This window comes from Octopus bimaculoides, chromosome 1, assembly GCF_046866305.1.
Source record: "Octopus bimaculoides isolate indiv1 chromosome 1, ASM4686630v1, whole genome shotgun sequence".
Lineage (NCBI taxonomy): Eukaryota > Metazoa > Mollusca > Cephalopoda > Octopoda > Octopodidae > Octopus > Octopus bimaculoides.
This window is the reverse complement of record NC_142928.1, coordinates 147,530,721-147,555,322: the sequence shown is the minus strand read 5'-3', so window position 1 is coordinate 147,555,322 and position 24,602 is coordinate 147,530,721. Positions and strand designations below refer to the sequence as shown.

Sequence of the window (24,602 nt, the reverse complement as noted above, 5' to 3'; positions counted from 1 at the left end):
GAAGAAACGGACCGCAATGAAGACTGGTAGTTAAAAACAAAAGAACGTTAGAAACAAAAGAGAAAAAAAAAACAAACATATGGACAAACAACAGTCCTCATCTACACTAGAAGTGGGAAGGAAAAAAATCAAAACAACAAAAACAAATACGCCCAAAATAAACACTGCATCGATACCATCACATCTAACACCTGAAACAAGCCATTTCACACACGCAACCACAACAACAATCACAACCACCACCACCACTACCACAACAACAACAAACACAAATTAAAGACAGTAACATTACGAATTACATGGCAATAAACTCAAAAACTGATGAATTAATGAACTATATAACATGCACAAACATTATACCAAAAGATTTTGTCATACTCACATTCTCCCTACCTGCACACATGCAAATCAGTCAAACGATGCAAAACATATACACACACTTAAAATCCCAATTCCCACAGGAAATCGAAGATTTTCAAGAGAATGTCACCAAGAGAATTCTTGGTGATTTGCTGTTGGAAACACCCCATGCCAACAGGAAGGACGAGCAGTCCGCCCCTCCGAATCAAACCAAGTAAGTTTTCTCTTTATTTTATTTTCTTTTTCCGACAATATGGTCGTGTGCAAAATAGGCAGCGTGAATGTACGTTGCCTGGGGTTACCTTGGAAGCGGGGTCACCTGCTCAACGACCACAGGGAGCTGAATATCGACGTGGTGGCCATTAGCAAAACCAGAATTTTTAGGTGACTACGAGGTGTACGCATCTCCAAGTCGTCCGGGAGCAGGAGGCGGAGTTGGCGTGATGGTTTGGAAAAATCTGAGTCTTGCAATACGGACGATCTTTCTGGATCTGAAAGTCGGTAGTCCTGGACGTGACAGACAGCGAAGGACATACTTTCAGGCTAGTTGCCGTCTCTTCCCCAATAGCGGTAGGACGACCAGATTTCTTCAGACGACTGGAAACTTTCCTAGAAACGTCCCGCTCTTTAGTGTTAGTAGGGGATTGGAATGGAGTTTTAGATGTAAAGTGGGATTGCGTAGGTTTAGCTGATAGGAGAGGAGGGTACAAAAGCCTCGCAAACCTGTTCAGACGATTCCAACTGTCTGACAGGTATTGACTGGATTTCCCGGATGTGCAAGTGTAGACCTGGTCAAACTGCATCGGGTCATCCAGATCGTATCTAGATAGGGTATTTTGTTGTGTAGCAGATAAGAATAGCATAGGTTGCCCACAGTTTAAAGTACTCGACTACACAGCCCCCAAATTCGTGATCTGTACAGTCAACTTAGATAGGCTTCATAGACAGGGACCCGGTTACTGGAAACTGAAGACCTCGTTGCCGGCGCGTAAAGATTTCAGAAACCGGATTAGTGAACTAATTAGAGGGCGTTGACGGGGGCAATAAGCAATAACAAATGGTGGTTCGCCCTTAAAAGGATGATAAGAATAGAATCGATAAGATTTAGCAAAGGACTAGCAGTAGAATGAAACAGAGTAGAGACAGAGCTAGTCAAGAAGTTAGACGAGGCTTTTAGAAAAGGTATCACGACCGACGTGCTCGCAACTAGATTGGCACTCGACCAATTCTTCAACTCGAAACACGAAGGTTGTGTTGTCAGAACTAAGGCACGAGCACTTAGACACGAAGAGATGAAATCCGTTCAATGGGCCCGAGTGGCAGAGGCACGGCGTGGCAAAAAATCCACGAGCCGATCCTTACCGAACCACGAAGGCAAATGATAAATGATCCGGGACAGATGTGTGAGGCCTTTTTGCGACGCTTCGCTCGACTGTTCGAGAGCAGCGGTGAGCCGGGTCGTAGGATGGATTTCACGTCCTACCTCGACGGGTTGCCTCGGTTCTCAGCGACGGAGGTGGAGCGCTGCGAAAGGCCGATAACAGCATTTGAAATACGGAAAGCAATGGCTAGCTGCACGAGGAGTAAATCACCTAGTTTAGATAGTCTGCCCTACGAGTTTGCGCTTACATGCCAGACTTGTTCGGTGATCTCTTAGCAAATGTTTACTGCAACTGGCAACAGAATGGGAGAATTCTTAGTTTTGTGAGCCGAGGAGCGGTGGCATTGCTGAGAAAAGACCCGAACAGGGGGATTGTTTTCACCATTTTAGGCACATAACTCTTAATGCAGAGTTCAACATTTTGGTCAAGGTATTTGCTACGAGGTTGGTGCTTGTCGTCGGGGATCTGGTGGGGGTGCACAGACATGTGCCACCCCGAAAAAATCCATCCACAACAACCTCCACTTCATGTGATACGTCATTGAAAAAGTGGCTAAAGAACATGGCAGTGGTGGGGCTGTTATCAATTTAGATCAGTCTAAAGCTTTCGGTAGGGTCGACCATCTATACCTGGCGGTGGTCCTCAAGGCAGCTGGATTTGGGCTTGCATTCAGAGGCTGGATCGCTGCTATGCACAGCAACATCTGTTCAGTGGTCAGAGTGAACGGTCACCTCTCCAGAGCCGTTCAACATCATACGCTCGGTCCGGCAAGGCTATCCCCTCTCGTCCCTCTTGTACGTATTGACTCTCGAGCCACTACTACACAAACTGGAGGCGTTGAGAGGCATCCCGCGTGACCTAGGACGTGAGAAATGCGTATCGGTATATGCCGACGACGTCACCATAGCGGTGTCGGATCATAAACACATAAAAAGGATCGGCACCGCTCTCAGGGACTGCGTGGCGGTTTCAGGAGCTACAGTTAACCAGGAAAAATCAGAGGGCTTGCGGCTCGGCATCTAGAAAAGCAAATCCATGCCGTCCAACTGCATCGTCGGGCGCGGACGGACGGACCAGTTAAATTGCTCGGAGTTTGGTTCGGTCCGGACCTCCAGATGGACAAAAACCGGGACGAGGTAACGAACAGGGTGACTACTCTCACCCAGAAATGGGCCGAGAGAAAAATATTCCTGAAAGGTCGGACAGAGGTGGCTAACGCGCGTATATCGCGTCCGTCATCTACTATCGCCTGACTGTCATGCATTGTCCTGGCCACTGTCTGATTACGCAGGAGCGTACACTCTTCCACACCTTGTGGAAGGGACGCGTCCCGATGGTCAAGCGGTCTATTTACTGTCAGCATCTGCTGCGTGGTGTCCTGGGCATGCCGTGGTTGATGATGCTCAGACATGCTCTAAGGCTACATATTTCCGCAGCTAGTTTATTTAACTGAGCTGCAGTCCTGGGTAAAACAGAGACCGAGGGAGAGCATTTGGAAAGTGGAATGTCTTCAAGCGCTCACAGACCCCCAGCCAATCAGGCGGTGCAACGGATGGAACATCCACTTTAGCTTTTTATAGAGTATTAGCGGAAAAAAGTGCGACGATGTTCTTGAGGAGACCTTAGGCGTCGAAGATCAGCTAGTTGCTCTTTTTCGGAGAACTTTCGGGTTGGGACCGGTGAATAATTTCCAAAAGTCTCTGGCCTGGCACTGCTACCGGGGCACTTTGCCTGTTCAAGATAAACTTTACAGGCACGGAAGTGCCGCCAGCCGAGCATGTTCGAGATGCACGCGGGACTACGAGAGGGTCCGGCATGTATTCGTCCAGTGCCCGAGCATTACAGACCTGTGGGTATATGTCAAAAACCTGCTGTCGCGTGTGGGACGGATCCGGCTGTCCGTTCTGTATTTGATGTAATTCGTTCTTAATGCTTGCTCTTGGGCAGCACAGATCAGAGCCTCCGTTTCCGGTTTTACATCACTTTTAATCATCCATAGCCATCTTTTTTCTCTGTCTGTCTTATCTTCAACATCCCTATAAAATTGTCCATGCATTCTTTTCTTTATCCACCAATTTTCAGTTTCATTCATTCTCAATTTCTTGTATAGTGCTTTATCTTTGCAATTATCTATCCTCCACGAGCCTGACCTTCTTACTTCCAATAATAGTGGTTCTGTAGCATTTTTTACATACCATGCTATGTTGCTTTCTTTTGCTCTAATGCTGTGTTCGTATCCAATCAGTCCTCTTCCCCTCTTTTTCTTGGTACATACAATCTGTCTGTGTCACTTTTTTGGTGGAGTATCCCATATCTAGTCAGCAACTTCCTTGTCTTTCTGTCTAAGCAGTTTAGTGAGTCTATTGTCCATGCAATTACCCCTGCTCCATATCTAAGGAGTGAAACCGCCCAGGTCTTGATAGCTTCAGTTTTATTCCGTCCGTTTAATTTCGACTAAAGGACCAGTCTCAGTCTGCGCAAGTACTCCATCTTAAATTTTTCTGTCATTTCTTTCTCCACCAATTTATCCATTTCCAAAATCCCCATGTACTTATAGCCCGTCTCTTCTATCTGCTTTATAACTTCCCCCGACGGTATCGCTAGACCGTCCATACATTTGATTTTACCTCTCTTCAAGACTTAACACACCACACTTTTTCAGTCCGAACTCCATTCTGATATCAGCACTGAAAGTATACATCGTATCAACGAGGTAACTGACTTGGGCTTCATCTTTATCATAAAGTTTGAGGTCATTCATGAAGAACAAATGGTTGACTTTTTGTTGGCGGCTTTTGAATACATACCCAACCTTTGCTTTCCTCAGAATCAGTATTAGTGATACATGCACAGCACAAAGATCAGTGGGGACAGGGAATCTCCTTGGAAGATGCCTCTTCTGATTTCTATTGTCCCTAAACTTTTTCTACATGCTGTTAGGTCCGTCTTCCACTTCACCATACTTTCTCCAAGCAATCGCTTGGAATAATCAATGCAGCACCAAATAGGTTCATACATTCAATAATCCAGAAACGTTAGCACGCTGGGCGAAATGCTTAGCAGTATTTCGTCTGCCGCTACGTTCTGAGTTCAAATTCCGCCGAGGTCGACTTTGCCTTTCATCCTTTCGGGGTCGATAAATTAAGTACCAGTTACGCACTGGGGTCGATGTAATCGACTTAATCTCTTTGTCTGTCCTTGTTTGTCCCCTCTGTGTGTAGCCCCTTGTGGGCAATAAAGAAATAAGAATGAGGGATCACATCGTACGCCTTACGATAATCGATCCATGACATGGCTAAGTTAGTTTCCCTCCCTTGCAGTTTCTAAGTACAGTTTTGTCTACCAGGAGTTGATCATTGGTACCTCTGCACTTACGCTTGCTACCCTTCTGCTCATGTCCGTACATTGACTCTACGACTATTCCAGTCAATAATTTCCACATAAGTGGCAAACAGGATATTGGCCTATAATTGTGGCAAACAGGATATTGGCCTATAATTTTTCGATGTTTTTCAAGCACAGCACTGTCCTACTCATTGTCAACCACTCTGGTGTTACTTTGTCGACATTTAACAAGGTATTGAGTTGTGCAGCTATTCGTGCATGACATTCACCAAATCTTTTGATCCAGTAGCCTTGAACTCTATCTGGTCCCGGGGCCTTCCAATTGCCCAGTCTTTTGTTGATTCCCTTCACTTCCCTAACTGAAATCACTAGTTCTGCCTGTTTTGTACAGACTACTGTTTGTTTTAGTTCTTGCAACAATTCAGCATCCTTCTTGTGCTCCTTGTCTTTGCTCCAGATGTCACTCCAAAATTTTCAATGTTATCTGGTATCAACTTTTCATCTGTACACTCTCCATTTATTTCTTTATAGAATCTCTTCTGATCTACTCTGAATAACCTATTGTGGTGGTAACCCTTCATTCTTACAATGCAAGTGCTCTTACAATGAAAAGGAGGATGATGTTTACATTTTCGAATACTCAGGGAGAGAGGAAAGGATAAGTAGTCACACATTAGTTGTAGATATTAAAGGGTTTTTTTTAAGCTGATCGTTTGTGTGTTCGAAAGCTGTAGGTATGTAAGTTTCCTAGCTTATTTTATTTTGAGGGAGATTTAAAATATTCACAGGAAATTGTAAATATTCCAGTCTTTGGGAATAGTAGGAGGAAGAGACGTTCACCTTGTTGGATTTTTGAATTTCTGAATTTCTTTTCCTTTGTCTTTTGGAATTTTTTTTTTTTTTTTAAAGTTTTGCTGTGGTTTACAGTATTTGTAGTTGTGCAGTATGTATATATTGGTAGGTGCTTACTTCCTGGATTTTTTATCGTGCATTTAATTGTGTTGTTACAATAAAAGGCATGTCAAGGAAGAAAGGAAGACAAAATATTCACACAAAATTGGTGATATTAAAGTTTCTAAATTTTTTGAGGTGTTCGGTTGTATGTCCGTTCAGAGAAAACTGTGGCGTTTTTTTCTTTTTTTTTTTTTCTTAAAATATAAAGGATGTTTGCATTTTCGAATATTCAGGAGCCAAAAGAAAAGAGAGGTAAAAAATTTTCACAGAGAATTGTAGATATAAAGTTTCTAAAATTTACTAAGGATGATATTTTGTCTGCCCGAACAGAGAAAACTGTAGTGTTCTTGGAATAAAGAGGATGTTTACATTTTCAAATACTTAGGGGGAAGGAAAATTGATAGGTATTCACAGAAGGTGTAGATATTAAAGGTTTTAAAGCAGATTGTTTGTGTTCGAAAGCTGTAGATATGTAAGTTCCTTAACTTATTTTGAGGGAAATTCAAAATACTCACAGGAAACTGTAGATATTCCAGTCTTTTAGAGTTATATTTCAGTTGTCCTGCTGAGTTGTATTAGCGTTTCTGTGTCTTCAGCTGCTGACAGGTCAGAGCAGCGAAGAACACGCCAGCCGCTATCACGTCCAGCCTTTTATTTATTTATTTATTTATTTATTAATACTATTATTATTATTATTATTATTATTTTTATTATTATTGTTATTGTTGTTGTTGTTCTGTTGTTGTTTTGTTGTTGTTGTTATTATTATTTATTATTATTAAGTAAGAGAGCAGCATACACCATCAGCGTGACACTGGGGAACAAATATACGAAGCCCAATATACTCATCGTGACTACCCATCTGATAAGGATACATCAAGCACATGCACCACGACCATAAATGTACGTCATGGTGATCTCATATCATGATAAACAACGTATGATCTTGCAAGTAGGGCCCAGTTAGAATTTTCTTCAGGTCGATTAGCCATCCCACTCAAAAGATCCCTGAATAAGGGTTGTTTCAGAATGATGAACGAAACACTCATGTTTCCAGGAGTGAATTATTCAAATTCACCCTCAAAGAATCTCTCTCAACACATCACTATGATGCTCCACTGATTACTCCTGCTCGTGATCAGAGATGCACATATCGTCAACCACAAAGGGACATGTGCAACTGGTTAAGGTCAATCAAATAAGCAGCAAATCAGCGGTATTGAGCAGAACATTTGCTGTAGCACGTCTTTTATTGCTGCTGCTGCTGCTGCTGTTGTTATTGTTGTTGTTGTCCTTCCAACACAATACAATGAGCTTCTGTTTATTTTTTATAAGCCATTTAGTTATTCTAGTGATTGTATAGCTGCCGTCGTTGTTGCTGTTGTTTTCTTTGATTCCATGCCGAGGTTGCTTCTGATCAAGCAGATCTAGCGTATTATGAAAAGCACCCCTGTATTCTTTTCTATAGACGCCTTCATGTAACCCCTCATCATATCATATCGTATTGTATTGTCCTTTATTGCTCTTTGTCTTTGTGAACCCTCTTGTATTGTACCGCATCCCTCATTCGTCGCCCTGGCTGCAAATAGAAGATATCCTCATCATCATCACCACCATTATCATCATCATCATAATCCTTATCATCGTTGTTATTGTGGTTGTTGTGTGTGGCGGCGAATAACAGCTGCGTTTAACTCCATTTATCTATCTATCTATCTATCTATCTATCTATCTGTATATTTATCTGTATATCTATCTATATATATATATATATATATATATATATATATATATATATATACATATATATATATATATATATATATATATATGTATATATATATATATATATATATATATATATATATATATATATATATATATATATATATATATATATATATATATATATATACATATGACGGACTTCTTTCAGTTTCCATCTTCCAAATCCACTCACAAGATTTTGGTCAGCCTGAGGCTATAGTAGAAGACACTTGCCCAAGGTGCCACGCAATGGGACTGAACCCGGAACCATGTGGTTGGGAAGAAAGCTTCTTACCTGCGCCTGTATTATATACTAAATGAATGTTATGTATTAAATAAACAAATAATGTTTACTATTGCAGTCAGAAGTGAGTTCTGTTCCAATCTACTCCAGTATGAAGCATCGAAATTTGCGGTCATATTCCAAGGTCCTGTGCGTAGCTTTTGCTCTCGCTACGTTCTTTTACATGTTGCTGGGCATTTGTGGATCATTGACGTTCGGCTCTCATGTGCACAGTGATATCCTCCTTTCATACAGAAACCCAGACGTATCAGTATTGATAGCAGTCATCCTACTTGCTGTCAAGGGAATTAGCAGCTACACAATTATGTTATTTCCGGGAAGGTATGTATATGCATAAGTTTGCGTGTGCATGTGTCCGCGTGTCTGTATGTATGTGTGTGTGTTTTTGCGTGTGCAGGTGTGTATGCGTGACTCTATGAGTGTATTTTTATATCTTTTCGTCTGGAAAGGAGACAGTGCTCATGACTCTTTACGGGGTCTCCAAGGTTCTATATATGTGTGTGTGCGTTTGTGTGTATATATAATATAAATATATATGCGTGTGTAACTTCTAAAAATATACATACACACATATACATACATACATAAATACATACACACACACACACACACATACACACACACACACACACACATATATATATATATATATATATACACACACACAAAATACAAACATACATACAGAGAAGAGATCAAGAAGTCATGTTGACTCTATGGAAGACCTTTGTTCTCAGCCGCCTAGACTACTGCTCGCAGCTCTGGTCATCACACAGTGTCAAACTAACAATGGAGTTTGAAGTAATCCACCATCACTACACTAAAAAGTTTGCTTACAGTCCAGCAGATGAACTACAGGGAGAAGCTGAAAAAATTACGGCTCTATTCCCTAGAGCGAAGACATGAGAGATATGTAATAATTTACATGTGGAAAATACTGGAAGGGCTAGTACCTAATTTCCTCATACACCAGATGGGCCATCGACAATTTTGATGGAATCGCATCAGTTGGAGGAGAGGAACCAAAGAAGGATTGTGGGGAGAGCACAAAAATAAAGAGTGAAATATATATATATATATATATATATATATATATATATATATATATATATATATATTTCAGTCTGTTAAAGTCTGTCATACCGGCCATGACGAAGGGAAATAGCCCTGAAACTCGAGTCGCCTTTATATATATATATATATATATATATATATATTTATAAGCAATGTTAATTCTCTAAATGAAGTATTAACAGTAACTGCACGATAAAGTGTAGTATATTGCCACTTAAGTGTGGCTGACCCCTAGGGGTGGATGTTACTGTTGCTTTTAGCCCCAGGAGGACATCTCCTCCAGCTGGCTTATCGACACACGACTGTGTCCTGTTTGCCAAGGGAAGTTATCCCTCTCACCTCGATCTGCAGCACGAACGTATCCGGATTTCAGGGTTATTTCCCTTCGTTCGTGCTGCAGATCGAGGTGAGTTCTGCAGGAATATAAATAAAACATAAAAAAACAGACAGTGTTAGAACTCTTTTAAGCAAAATAATATATATATATATATATAATTAAGTGGAGAATGGAGAAACAAACACAAGAAGAAGCAAGTCAATTGGGCTAGTTAGCCATTGATTTAATTATGTGGAGATTATATAATGAGTCATATATATATATATATATATATATATATATATGGGGAGAAAAAGCACCTAGTACATGTAGACTACTCACCTGATGTATCATAGGACACGAATTTTTCCTCCATAATAAAAATATTAGTTAGCTAACAGATTATGTGTGTCCCATGCATAAGTTATATGAGAAAGTTAGAAGTTAAGGACGACAATTCACGATTGAAACTTCCCTATTTGCCAGTGGGAACATTTTCCAGTTAAAAAGAGCCAACTTAATTGATGTCTTTTTCCATATATTGAGATTATAGCTACACCTCTTCCAAACTTGAGTAAAAATAATCTATCAGTATGTGGGGTGTGTGTGTCTGTTTAATTGTCTTATTGAATGTGGGTGCAACTTCGGTTAAGGGAACTCTCTTTTTTCTGTTAATAGAATTGCATTGCATTTTACCCGGAATATCAATTATGTGTTCAGGTGGTTTGTTAAAAGTGGAAGTAAATGAAATGGAGATGATTCTCTTTTTCCAAATACGGCAACTACATCTTTAAGTAATACAATACAAACTTACATTTCGAGTGTCAAATTTCGCGACTTCAACCGATTAAGAAGTATATGTTCAAACAATCTGAATACAACTAGCACAGAAATATGTATAAAAGATCTGTTTAAATTTGTTTGTGTGTAAACAAGAAGAAAATATTTCATTTTTTTTTTCTCTTGTAAACATTGACCATCAAAATTAATATCTTGAGCTTCCCCACTGAACATTAACTGCATTTACTGTCAAGACAACTGTAGGGTTTATCTTTGTTGTTATGCTCCATTCCATCGTGGGATTACTTTCTACAATGTCTTTTAGGTATCAAATATATTAGGACAATGATGTGCAATTAAACTTGCTACAACATCTGCACAAATAGATATGCTGTATATGTCAAAAGTTATTAGCTAACTCTAGATATTCCTTTTCCATGTAATACACTGATTTATACGGCAGTGCTATCGAAAATTATTTTCTGGTGAAGATGAAAGTTGTTTCTAATATTTCTACAGTTACATTCTGGTTGAGTGCGTCATGTAGTTTCTGGATTGTTTTATGATGGTTAGTGATTTGTGATGGTATATTGCTTTAACAACGGTAACTGACTTTAATAGAATTTCAATAAAAAGTTTTGTATATCTGTGCGAAGTGAAGAACGGTATGCGTATTAATATCTGGTAGGCATACACTCCTTCACTTTTCATCGATATTATACTAATATTTTATTGTATTTGTATTTACATTCCTACAGTAGGATAGATATTTTATATAGGTACTTTATATATGTATTTTTATATAAATATTTTTACTATTAAAACTGCCTCTTACTAAGGCATTGTTACAATGCAGGGCTGCACATATATTCTTTTATTCGTTTCAGCCATGTAGCTGTGGTCATGCTGGAGCATATGGAATATATATATATATATATATATATATATATTGAATTTTTGAAGTGGAATAAGTGTTCACTTAGCATGTTTTGGAAGTTGTTAATATTATTATTGCTGATAGGACTATATTTCGCTAAATAACACATATTTAATTGAGGAGACTTGTAAGCACTCCTAGAAAACGATATGTTCCGGCCAAAAGTCTTATCGATACAGGTAAAGAAGTTCTACCTGTGAAATGAAACTCATATAAGTAGACATGGTTGACTGAAAGCTTGCTGTTGTACTGATTTGTAAGTCTTTACTTACAAATCGCTGTTTTGTGGGAGTGTCTTTCTATGCCAGTTGAGAAAATTATTTATGTCCGTTCACATTTAACAGAGCTTTCTAGTTCAAATCGACGAAGCATTACAGCCAGCACACTCAGCGGTCAACCTATTGATTGACTGCATAATAGCGTCCAACATCTAATGCTTCGGACTTACCGCAGCTGATATACACCAACTTTGTCCATCATCGTGGACAACACCTACTTCTCTTTCCAGGACCATATATACAAACAGACAACAGACCTCCCCATGGGATCTAGTCTCTTGGGCCTACTAGCCATCACTTATATGAACCATCTGGAACGTCGAGCACTCAACATCTGCCGCTCATGCGTAGATGACATCCTTATACTCACAACCTCCCGTGAAGAGGCTGAGAGAATATTCACGACGTTCAACAACATGGACATGAACATAAAGTTCACTATAGAACATCCCGATATCTCTGGATCACTATCATTACTTGACTTCAAACTGAATATAACGGAAGAAGGGGAGATCCACACCGAGTTCTACAGGAAAGCAGCCAGTAGAGATATGTTTGTCCAATACAATTCAGCACTTCCACTCGGTGCCAAAATAGGATACGCCAGAAATGAACTTGCACGCATCCAAGGCAAGTGCAGCAGAACGGAGGACAAGGTGACCCACACTATACGCTTCCTAGATATATTGAAAACCAACGGGTATCCTAGATCCATTGTAAATTGGCATAAGTATCCAAGACGACTAACATGCCGAGCACATAGAAAACCCAGCAACACATGCTTCCTTAAAATACCCCCTTTTAGCGAGAGGATAACTACAGCCATCCGAAGAGCCATAAGAAGAGAAGGGCTAGACATATAACTAGCCCACTCCGGCCCCTCACTGAGAGGACACCTCGCAAAGAAACGAATAAGGGACAACAATCAATGCACATTAACAAATTGTCCCATCCGTGACACAGATTTATGCCAACGGGTAAATGTTGTGTATAGAATACAATGTAACAAATGCAACAAGTTATGTGTGAGTAGCACAACAAGACCGTTACACGTCCGCATCAAAGAGCATCTGAACACGAGAGCCTCCTCCTTCAGAAAACATCTAGACAGATGCCGGAATACTGACAAAAGCATAACAGTCACAATTGAGGCCAATGAAAGAAATTTGGGTAATCTAAGAATTAAGGAAGCTTTACTCATACACATACTAGGACCCCAAATTAACAACAGGCTGGAGGTTGGTAATCAATATATTATTTAGCTACATCTGGATGTGTGTAGGTTCATTCTTAATAAGATGCTCATGTATTGTTTATAACAAGAAAAAAGAGGAGAAAAAAAAGGTAAAAATAGAGAAGCTGCACGTATAACACATAATTTAGAAGCAGCGCTACAGATGTACCAACACACACGAGATTGAAACATAGCCGGACCTCACGCACTTCTCATGAGGAATTCCGGAAGGAGCTTCGCGAGACCACTACTGAGACGCTTCCGAAAAAAAGAAAAGCCGTTGGAAAACAGTTTATAGCAGAGACTCCATCTAAGAATATCTGAAGAAGGAATTGTATTCCGAAATATCATCGGACTATAGATAACTAAATTACAACAGGTATATAGTCCATTTTTGGTATTATAGTGCATTGTTGAACCATTCAGAACTTTGTATTCTTTATAAAATATAACTTTTAAAAAATCTGTAATTCGATTGAGCCATTTCTATCCTGAAGTAAATATTTTGTTTTAGTTTGTATGTAACTGAAATTTAATAACAGAATAAATTACGTTAAATTTTAGATTAACAAACTTTAATGGTCAAGGCAATAAAATGAAGTTACATTATATTTTCTGGTTAGATCAGTAGTTATGGTGCGTTACCTAATGGTTCACGATTATAATACTGTGTATTCAGTGTCGGGGTGGACGGAGCGTTATGTCTTTGAGCAAGGCACTTCATTTCAAGTCACTCTCTCGGCCACTCTGCAGTAGCCTCATCTTGTATGCGTTGCTGAGTCAAATAATGAGTGTCGAGATGGTATCTATATCTGCTCAGGACTACACATGCATCAAAAACAGTCAGCGAAAGCATGGTACATGATACCAAACCATACTCGATCGTGGGCAATGGCTGGCTCTACAGTTTAGAGTGATATCATTGAAATTTAAGATTGGGCTAAGAATTACCCTATCGAAAAGTTTTTTTTTTTTTCATTTCAGATCTGCTGCCCTGAGCTTATGGTGTCAATATTGGCAATTATCTGATGAAGAAGCAGAACGAAAAGCAAATAAACATAATATCGTAATTACATCACTCTGGATCACCTCTAATACTTTGTTGGCCATGTTATTCTCAAATGTTAGATATTTTATCACATTTTTGGGACCATTCACCACTACCCTTATGTTTATACTCCCAGGTATGTCTGGCTTCCAAACATTTTATTTGTATCTTACCGAAAAAGTTGTCTAAAATATCCTAAAGCAATTCTTTGCCAATTTTTAACATCTTGTGATACAGTATTAATTCTTTAAAAAAACACCAGACAAGCTATAGCGTATTTCAGTGGTGTTATGAAAGAGTTTCTGAGTGTTTGTCAAAGTGTAAGAAAATATAAAATTGTGCAGAAGATTCAGAAAACAATTTATATTCAACCCTAAATTAGTGTTAATAAATTCAATGCGTTATTCCTTTGGTGCGTTGCAGCCATGCAGCTGCATTCATGCAGGAAAGCCACTGTGAAAATAAAAATTAGGTTCTACCGAAACTTGTAGTCAGATTGTTAGATTCAGAGCCCAAAGTGATAACCATTACGCCATAGAATCAGCTTTATAGCTAAATTCAAATTAAATTCGTCATACAGTTAGCATCATCATCAACATCATCATCATCATCATTTAACGTCCGTTTTCCATGCTAGCATAGGTTGTACGATTTGACTGGGGACTGGCGAACCAGATGGCTACACCAGACTCCAATCTAATCTGGCAGAGTTTCTACAGCTGGATGCCCTTCCTAACACCAACCACTGTAGTATGTGCTTTTTACGTGCCACCGACACGGAAGTGAGACCGCTGTTCTGGCAGTGATCCCGCTCGGATGGTGCTGTTAGCACTCCACTGGCACGAGTGCCAGTCATAGAATTTGGTTCAATTTTGATCTCACTTGCGCCAACAGGTCTTCGCTAGCTGAGTTTAGTGTCCAATGAAGGAAGGTTGGCATGGGTTCCAGCCAACGAATTTGGTTCAATTTTCGATTTCGATTTCACTTGCCTCAACAAGTCTTCGCAAGCAGGGTTTTGTGTCCAAAGAAGGAAAGGTACGCATAAGTGAGCTGGTTACACTCCTGGTAAAGGCTACGGGTTATGGTCTCACTTGTCTTTCCCAGGTCTCGGTCACAAGTCATTGCCTCGGTGAGGCCTAATGTTCGAAGGTCGTGCTTCACCACCTCATCCCAGGTCTTTCTGGGTTTACCTCTTCCACGGGTACCTTCAACCGCAAGACTGTGGCACATTTTCACACAGCTATCTTCGTCCATTCTCGCCAAATGACCATACCAGCGCAATCGTCTCTCTTGCACACCACAACTGATGCTTCTTAGGTCATATTTACTGCAAACTTGATTTCATTCACCAACTTGTATTAAAATCACTAACTAGCGAAAGCTTCTACGTGATCGTTTACACTACTAGAAATAGCAGCCAAATTTTTCATAAGCCACACTCTGCGGCCTTAAATAAATATATTGAATAATGCAGTCCCTATACAAAAACATAATATTATCATTTTTGGAGCACCTTTAATCACAAGTCTTCTCCGTTAGTGCTGAACAGAGTCTAAAAATCAAGAACAACAACAGTACGACACAGAAAGCACAGTTACTATTTTTCTCGTTCATAAAGCACAAATCTCACATCCTCTATCACAGACTCCACATACATACATAGTGGTGGAAATCAACTGCTCGGCGGATGTTAACATAAAGCTAATGATCAGCGAAAAAGAAAATACCTACGCTGAACTATTGAAAAATCTACAGTTACTCTACCCAGGTTACAAGTTCACATTAATACTTATAATTATTGGGGCACTAAGATATGTAACACACTGCCTATATACCAATATTGAGAAATTAGGCTTCTAAAACCAGAAAGGAAAAAGCTGATTCGAAGACTACAGGTCCAAGCCATCACTGGAACCATAAGGCTATAAAACTTTCCAGAAGTTTATCAGTTAAGTATTTATGCTCATGTCTAGACATGCAATTATATGTCTGAGAATACATACATAAAACAAAATATACAAATCTGCGCATGTACTGACTCCAAATACTACACATGTACATATACACATGCAAAAATACCCTGTTAATGTTGAGATTTCAGTGAATGAGCTTTGGATTTAGCTTAAAAACCGGCTTTTTTTCTATTAACAAGAAATCTTGAAATAAACTTAATTATGACAGACAAACAGACAAACAGACAAACAGACAGACATAGAGCTACTAAATACCTTATGAAAAGCTACTAAATACCGGTGTCCATTAAAAAAATCCCTACTTATCCAAGATGGTAAATTGGCAAGATTTTAAAACGAATCACCTTGCAATATTCATTTCAGATCTTTGCCTTCTGTAGCCTAGTTGGGTGTAGTTTGTTATCTTGTATAACATCGCCATACGGCACCTTGAGAAACTCTGGTGGGATTCCCTCTGTTGCAAACATTCAGAACACATCTCCAGTTTGAAGTTACCGCCCGTACTCACTTCCATCGGCGTCGAAGACTCTATAAAGGGCCATAAGTAGAGCTTTATCTCCTGACTAGACCTGGAACGACGAGGACGTTAGCTATGACATTGCAAATGGCAACGGAAAGACTCTAACAAACCAACTGATTGATTTATCAAACGATTACTCATGCAATCGATTTCGTTAAATGGTTAATTAGTTAACTTGTAAAGGCATGTGGTCAAGCAGTTAGGGTAGTCTGCTCAAAATTGTAAGGTCTTGAGTTCGATACCTGGCGGTCCGTTATGCTTTTGAGCAAGACACTTTATTTCATGTTGGTCCAGTCCACTCAGCTGGCAAAATTAATAGTGCCTGTATTTCGAAGAGCCAGCATTGCCATGTCCTATGTCATACAGAATCTCCCTGAGAACTTCGTTAATGGTATGTGTGTCTGTGGAGTACTCAGCCACTTGCAAGTTAATGTCATGAGCAGGCTGTCCTTTGATCAGATCGACTGGAACCCGCGTCGCCGTAATCAACTGAGTGCCAGTTTTAAGTTCACTTTCTGATAACCTAATTGATTAATTAGAGTTTCAAATTTTAGCACAAGGCCAAGAATATTAGTGGGGTGGAGTTGTCGATAACATTAAATTCAGTATGCTCAACCAGTACCTATTTTATAGGCTCCAAAAGGATGAAATACAAAGTCTAACTCAGTTGCATCTGAACTCAGAACATAAAGAGACGGAAGAAATTGCACTAAGCATTTTATCCGACCTGGAAACGACTCTATCAGCTCGCCATCTTCGAGTTAGTAAGAATGTAAAAGGGATAGATTCCTTAATACAGACTGTAAGACTCTTTAGCAAAGATATAGGCATGGATTTTGGCATGGATAAGTGTAAATATTAGTCATAAAAAGGGGACAGGTAGTCAACAGTGACGTATCCAATTACCAGATAGCCAGACATTAAAATCATTAAAAAAGTTATAAGTATCTAGGAATATTAGAATCTGACAGAGTACTAACTATAGAAATGAAAATGAAAATTGAGGAGTACATCAGAAGGGTAAGGAAGCTAATGAAGTCAAAGCTAAATGGTCCGAATCTAGTGAAGGCTGTAAATATTTGGGCAGTATCATTACTTAGATACTCAGCAGCTTTTGTACATTGGACAAACACTGAATTACCAACAGAAGAACTAGGAAGGCACTTAGTACGAATGAAGGACACCACCCAAGGGCAGGAGTAGCAAGATTATACTTAACTAGAAAGGAAGGTGGGGGAGGATTAACATCCGTAGAAGACTGCGTTAGCTAGAGTAGATATAGACTCCTATGTAGGTAATAGTGAAGAAAGTTTATTAAAAGCTGCTAGAGTCACAGCAAGACATGGGGAAACAAAAAACAAACGAAGTTAAAAACCAGGAAAGAAGGAAAAAAAGTTATCTGACTGGCAGGAGAAGATGGTAGATTCTCAAAGATAGTTGCAGCAAATAGTAGTAGTGAGACATGGTTATGGTTGGAGAAAGGAAGGCTGAAAAGGGAGACAGACAGTTTGTTAACAGCAGCACAAGATCAAGCATTAAGGTCTAACTAGACAAAGGCCAAAATGGACAAAAGTCAAATAGATTTCCAATGTAGTTTATACAAATCAAAAGAGGAAAGCGTTACTCATATAGTAAGTGAATGTAGCATGCTGGCGCAAAAAGAATACAGAAAAGACATGATAACACTGGGAGTTATGTAGAAAGCTAGGATCAGACCATACTGATGAATGGTACAAAAAGAACCTAATAAACTACTAGAAGGTAAGAAATATAAGATGTTGTGGGACTTTAACATTCAGACTGACAGAGTAATAGAAGTTAGAAGGCCTAATTTCGTAGTAGTAGCTAAAGAGAATAGAATATGCCAGATAATTGACTTTACAGTCTCAAATGATGAAAAATCAATGATAGGTATAGCTGTTGGGTACAGCTCGCATTCTAAGGAGAATATTGTCTCTTTTAGTCACAGGAGAAGGCACTGCTTGAAACCTTTGGTGATTTGTTATTCCCTGCTTTCAAGTAACGAACAACTGCAAATAGAACAGTGAGAATCAAAACAATAATAATAATAGCATCGTGCTTTTTCTACCACAGGGCAAAAGGCTTTGGGGTGGTTAGTGTAACCTCTCACTAAACAATTGGGATTTTTCCGCCTCTATAATCACCGGCATCTTATTGCATTCCCCGAAGCAGAAAAATCGGTATGCGATTTATTTCTTCTAGAGAAACTAATAACTAGAATTCCATAAGAATTCCAGTCCTGTTGAGATGTGGGTGGACTTCACCTCCACAATCTCCTTATGCTCCTCGAGAATGACTAATTCTCTTGCCGAATCTCGATGAACTGGTACGTTGTTGACTCGAATTCGAGTCAACCTTTTACCCATATAATAGGGAATCGTTATAAAGGTCTGAGACGTGCAAGTGGCTGTTGCATTTCTTCTGGCTTCTTGCTCGTTGCTGCGTATATTTTGGAGGCATTTTTTCTGTTTCTGAGGGAACATGAAATTGAAGTTGCCTCTCTTTGCGAAAAGCATATTTATACACAACGTAGAAAATATAATAGATCCTTCAACAGAAGATTTTGCATCAAAAATTTGCAAAACATGGAAATGCGAAATGAATCTTAATTCTTTCATATTTGGTTAACCCTGTCTAGATAGAAATTGAAGTTGACGAGTTTCTATATTGATGTCCCAGTCACAAAAGCAAAGTCTCAAGGCAATAGTAGTTATTTCCTTTGATTTCAAGATAGAAGCAAATATGAAACAACACTAACTGGCCAAAGACAACAACAACAACAAAAATTTTAATTTTGTTACACTGTGTAATTAATATTATATAAACTTGATTTTTTTTCTCCTGTCTATTGTAGCTTAATTAATTTTTCATGTTTCTGGTTGACTTTCAGCTAGCTGCCTCTTCCGATATACTAAAGAAAGAGGGAATAAAAATGACTGGAAATACAATGCAACCATTGGAGTTTGTATTTTTTTTATTATTTCGGGATTCTTCTTTCTCGGACTATCATTAATTGTCATGTTTTTTGAATATCAGAACTTTGAAAGTAAATCTCTGTCATGTAAGACTCTTTCAAATTCTACAGAATTCATTTCCAATGTAACATATTCCTAGCTGGAAATGATTTCATTTCAATTTTTATAATATTTTAATCTAGAGAAACTTCCATACCGATAGAATAAGTACAAGGCTTTAAAAGGAAACTTAACTACTGTGGTCGATTCATTCGAGTAAAAATTCTTCAAGATGGTACCCCAGCATGGCCGCAGTTTAATGACTAAAACAAGTAAACATAAAACATAAAAGATGCTAAATGGGGGTAACATAGCTAAATGGGAGGGCACGGAGGTGATTCAAACTGGGTGACACTTTTATGGGGAAGGACTATTTTTATAGGGAAGGACTCTTTTATGGGGATGGCACTTTTGGGTCTACTGTATAAGCCTGAATAGAGGGTGAGAGAGTTGCAGACTCAAAGGCTGCCCCGGGTGGCACACACTCTAGCTCGGCCACCATTTCTTAATATATTGAGAAAACGAAAGAGGGAGAGTGTGTGAGAGAGGGAGAGACAGAGAGAATGAGAGAGAGAGAAAGACCTATATTATTAGATGAGTGTAATTTGCGCACCTGTGTAATTTACGCAGATGATTTTCGGGATGCAAATTGTTAAAAAAAAAGTTTCTACTCGTGTAAAATTCGCACCCAAAAGTTTTCAGAATTGCCGATATGGCCAGGGGGAAAAGGTTTCCAATTTAGTTGTATTTAGCATCATTTCACTTACTTATGATTAGATTTTATTAAATTTTCATTAGATAAAAATAATTTCTGTTTAACATGTATCACATTAAAAGCTATGAAATTACAAAGTGTTTGTGTTGTTTATAATAAACTTTATGTTACATTTCTTGCCCACAAGAAATTATGTCCCATCTTTATCATACTGTTGTATGTCTTCTCAAATCACGATCATAGGAGAAGTTGATGATAAGAATTATCAACAAAAACAAAGCTGATAAATACGCACAGGTGTTGCAAATTAAGTTTAATTACCAATAAACATCAGCTTGAATGACACTTTACTCAACTGACAAAAGAAGGTGACCGATCAAACTGATTATGTAAACAGAATTCTGATTGGACGAAAGTGTCTTCTTGTCTCAAGCTCTGATTTTCCGCCTGTTCCTGTCGGAACATTTGATACAGAGTATCGAAATTTTAATCCCTTACAAAATGTCAAACAAACTTTAAAATTTGTCATTACCGTTTTAGTCAGGAGACCAAACAATCAGTTTGGTAACTCGCTAAAATAAACATTAAAATCGAAAGGAGAAAATAAACAGCTTTGCAAGTTTAATTCAATGTTTATTGAATAAGAAAGGTGCGAAATTTAAAAAGCGACTTGTATGTACATGTAGACATGTGTTTATGTATTGATATGTGTGTCTGTTCAAGTTGTATATATGACTGTTACTCTGTCGAAGGTTGTGTATATATATATATATATATATATATATATATATATATATATATATATATATATATATATATATATATATATATATATATATATATATATATATATATATGTTTGTGTGTGTGTGTGTGTGTTTCTTTCACCACCGTCTAACGATAAATAAATACGATATTTTAGATACATAAATGCAAATATAAACCTACCTATACATATGTGCAAGCACACACAATCATATAAAAACGTATACACACACATATATATGTATAATCTTACAGTCTACACATATATATATATATGTCTCTATTTTCACAGGCAACAGTTAAACTCTAATACTTTTTTTTATTTTGCATTTTACATAGACATAGACATATATGTGCATATATATAGTTTTAGGGAAAAGAACCAAGTTTCATGAACTCATCGATGAAAATCCACTATCACATGTAGAAAAATTAATAATTAAAAGCACAATAAATTAGTATAATATAATACAAAGTAAATATCATAAGATAAAGAAAATAAAATGACTACACGTGTTTCATAACTAATTTTCAAATAGAAAGGAAATCTAAATCGATTAAAATCAATTAAAATTATCGAAAAGAAATTCTATTCAAAAATATAGCTAACCGTCAGGTCTTAAATAGAACAATAATTATAATAAATAAATATATATATCAACCAACAATAAGTACCAAATGAATTTATATAAAATACTTATTTTATAAAGATAGAAAAATTATTAAAAATATCAAAATAATAAACATTCCATAATCATCCCTACATCCATTATAATATACGCTAACATGTATATTATATACAAAAACCAGCTTACATAAATTATTATCGTTTTAAATACAATTTAAACGAAGTTTAATGTTAAAATAATAATAAAGATAAAATTAGTACATATTTAACCAGTGTAATAGTTAAAGCTATACTATTCAAAACTAAAAACATTTATTTAATTATCATTAAAAATCAATTGAATAATAGAAAAATACAAGAATACTTATTTCTACAAACGTAGAAATAAAAATAAAAATATGAATAAAAAAATTATGAATGAAAAAATTAAGAATGAAAAAAATTATTAAGAATAAAAGATTAAACTTTATATATACTCAGTTTTAATTTTAAAAAAACCTTTAACGATAATATAAACAATAAACACTAATTATTAATCAAATATTATTAATCAAAAATAATTGAAAATTTATCAACACTATTCAAAACGAAGTCTTATATTATGTTGAAATGATACTCTAACTTCTAAATAATTTAGTGTTGAATAAGTCATCTATTAAAAATAATAATCTTTAAAAAAACCAAATGAATAATATAAAAAACAAGGATACATGTTATTTTCAAATATTAGAAAATCATTTAGCAAAGTAAAAATAGAACTTATCCATATTTTTCCGTAATTCAAGTTTGAATGGCTTACAAACATCTTCCATGCTGCAGTTGGTTTTGTTTCAGCACACGATCCCAGATCAAGTCACTTGCTATGCAAGTATACCTCCGTAATTCCGAAAGGTTTTAGTAAATTTATACAGAAAAAATAATACAGAAAAATAAGCTAGTCCAGCATAAATAAAAGTCATCTTCATTATATTTAAGCCCTTATTTTTTCTGTAAAAACCTATTCTCGCATTAACTGAGTCTATTTCCTGTACAAATATTTACATTTTGTACGTCTTTTTTCAACAAAAAAAAATGCTAAAAAAAATTGTGGAAACGATCTACTCTTGTAATCCCCCCCCCCCCCACCACCACCACTAAAGTTCATCTTTATTTTCCGAAAAATGTGCGTAAATTACATGGATTTTTACGGTATATATTATTTCACAGTTGTGTGTTAAAATCGCAAGCACAATCAAAATGTTTAACAATAACGAAACAGTATCATGAAGATCTATAAATGAACGCTATAAAAGATATATAACGATAGATAGTCAAATTAAAATGAAATAACCTTGGTTAACAAATAGCTGAGGGTGTTGCACTTTTATCTTTTACGTGTTCTGGACCAAAACCTGTGGCTGTGCTGGTGCACCATCATAATTCTTTTCTTTATATAACTAGGTTTAAATGCTTATTGGTATTATTAAAGTAAACATACATTCATCAGCGGGAGGGAAAGTAGATATGGTAGTAATTTGACAGACAGGCAGGCACGCAGACAGACAGACAGACAGACAGACAGACAGGCAGGCAGGCAGACAGGCAGGCAGGCAGGCAGGTAGGTAGGTAGGTAGGTAGGTAGGTAGGTAGGTAGGTAGGTAGATGAGTTCACAGTTATATCTATAGTTATGCAAATAGATATATATATATATATTGATAGATATACAAATAGATAGATTGCTGAAATGAAATAAGATGAAAAGAAATGAAAATAATCTCAATTGGTAAATGACTTGGACTGAGCCAAAAGTGTAGTTTGTTCACATATTTTTATTTTTATAAATTCCTTCCTTTATCCCATGCGCTTTCGTGCAATTAAATATCATCTGCTCAATCGAAACATTTGTTTATAACTTATGGACAACGATAGACGACATTAGCTAACAAAAAAAAATGAAAAGGATTCTTTTTTAAAAAGAGAAATAATTAAAAGTAAACACGTACTACATGTAGGATATGTAATATATGGAATGCTTTGCATGTAGGTAATTTTCCCCTGCATAGGTGAGTCAACTTTATGTATTCATTAAATACTATTAAAGTGACAAACTGCTTAGTTTTCTTTTATTTATGCCCGTTTTCTTAAAAGAAACGCATTCTACAGAAATTTATACAACTGGAAAATATTTTCCCCTAATTTAATCAAAATATCACGTATTGATATACATTTTTTATATATTGATATTGATGAAATTGATAATTTAAATTTAAGAAAATACAATGTGATACTTGAATTGAAAACATAAAGATTAACTTAACTGTACTGAAGTGATGTTTGAAAGTGTAGGGAAGTGGTTATACACCATTAGGTGTACTCCGCTTCCGTACATTAAATTTCTTGAAGAAACAACGGAACGCAGATTCTGAACTATCAACACAACAATATTTATTACAATAGAATTCGGCAGCACTTCGCCCTTTGGTTGCTGAGACGCCGTCAATGAAGTTGCGTGGTTATTTGTGTAGCTCCAGAGTTGGAATGTTGGAGAGAGGCTGCTACGACGTCTAGGCTCTTCGCCAGCCAGGGTGAAAGAGAATGAAAAGAAGCGCAAAAGCTTGGATGTCGATGACTACGCATGCGCATGAGACTCTTCCTGTATTCCTTCCGGAACTAGTCCCTGCGCATGCGTGGATAAAAACTCTGGAAATGTCGTCTGCTATAAAGGCATCACTACATGGCTCCCCCTCGAGTGCCGAAAGCACGGAAATAGAAATTTGGAGTGGCGCCTGAGGCAAGATGGCCACCGAAACCACCCACAAGATGTGGCACAAACACACACAAAGAAAAATCAAAGAAATGTTGTACATTTGAGAGGTACATGCATGCAATGTACAAAAGAATTGACAATGACAAAACAACCGTGATGACAACTGTCCAGGAAACTGGAATCACGCGATGTAAAAGTCTGATTTTTTTTTGTTTTTTCCTGAAAGGAAAGAAAATATATGAGTGCACAAGTGTGTGTGTGAGAGAAAACACAGAACATAGTAAAAGTGTCTGTAGAGAAAAACCAGTTCGTATTAAAGTTACACAAGGAGAATAGAATGTTCATAGGCAGGAAGTTGTGGTCAAGGAGCAGAGCTGTAGTTGAGCGTCGATGCTGGGACCTGTGTTACCTGGCACGGAATATTCTGGCTGGTTAGTTCT

At 37.5% G+C, this 24,602-nt stretch overlaps 1 protein-coding gene across 1 annotated transcript in view; it reads left to right on the top strand.

Moving 5' to 3' along the window:
- Positions 1–20,159, top strand: part of LOC106880882 (sodium-coupled neutral amino acid transporter 7) — an 88,507-nt gene extending 68,348 nt beyond the window's left edge. The window contains exons 7-9 of the mRNA XM_089359517.1: positions 8,171–8,433; positions 13,716–13,915; positions 19,184–20,159. Coding sequence (XP_089215643.1) covers positions 8,171–8,433; positions 13,716–13,915; positions 19,184–19,407 — 687 coding nt within the window. The 3' untranslated portion in view covers positions 19,408–20,159. The remainder of the gene's footprint in view (positions 1–8,170; positions 8,434–13,715; positions 13,916–19,183) is intronic.
- Positions 20,160–24,602: the final 4,443 nt, after the last annotated feature.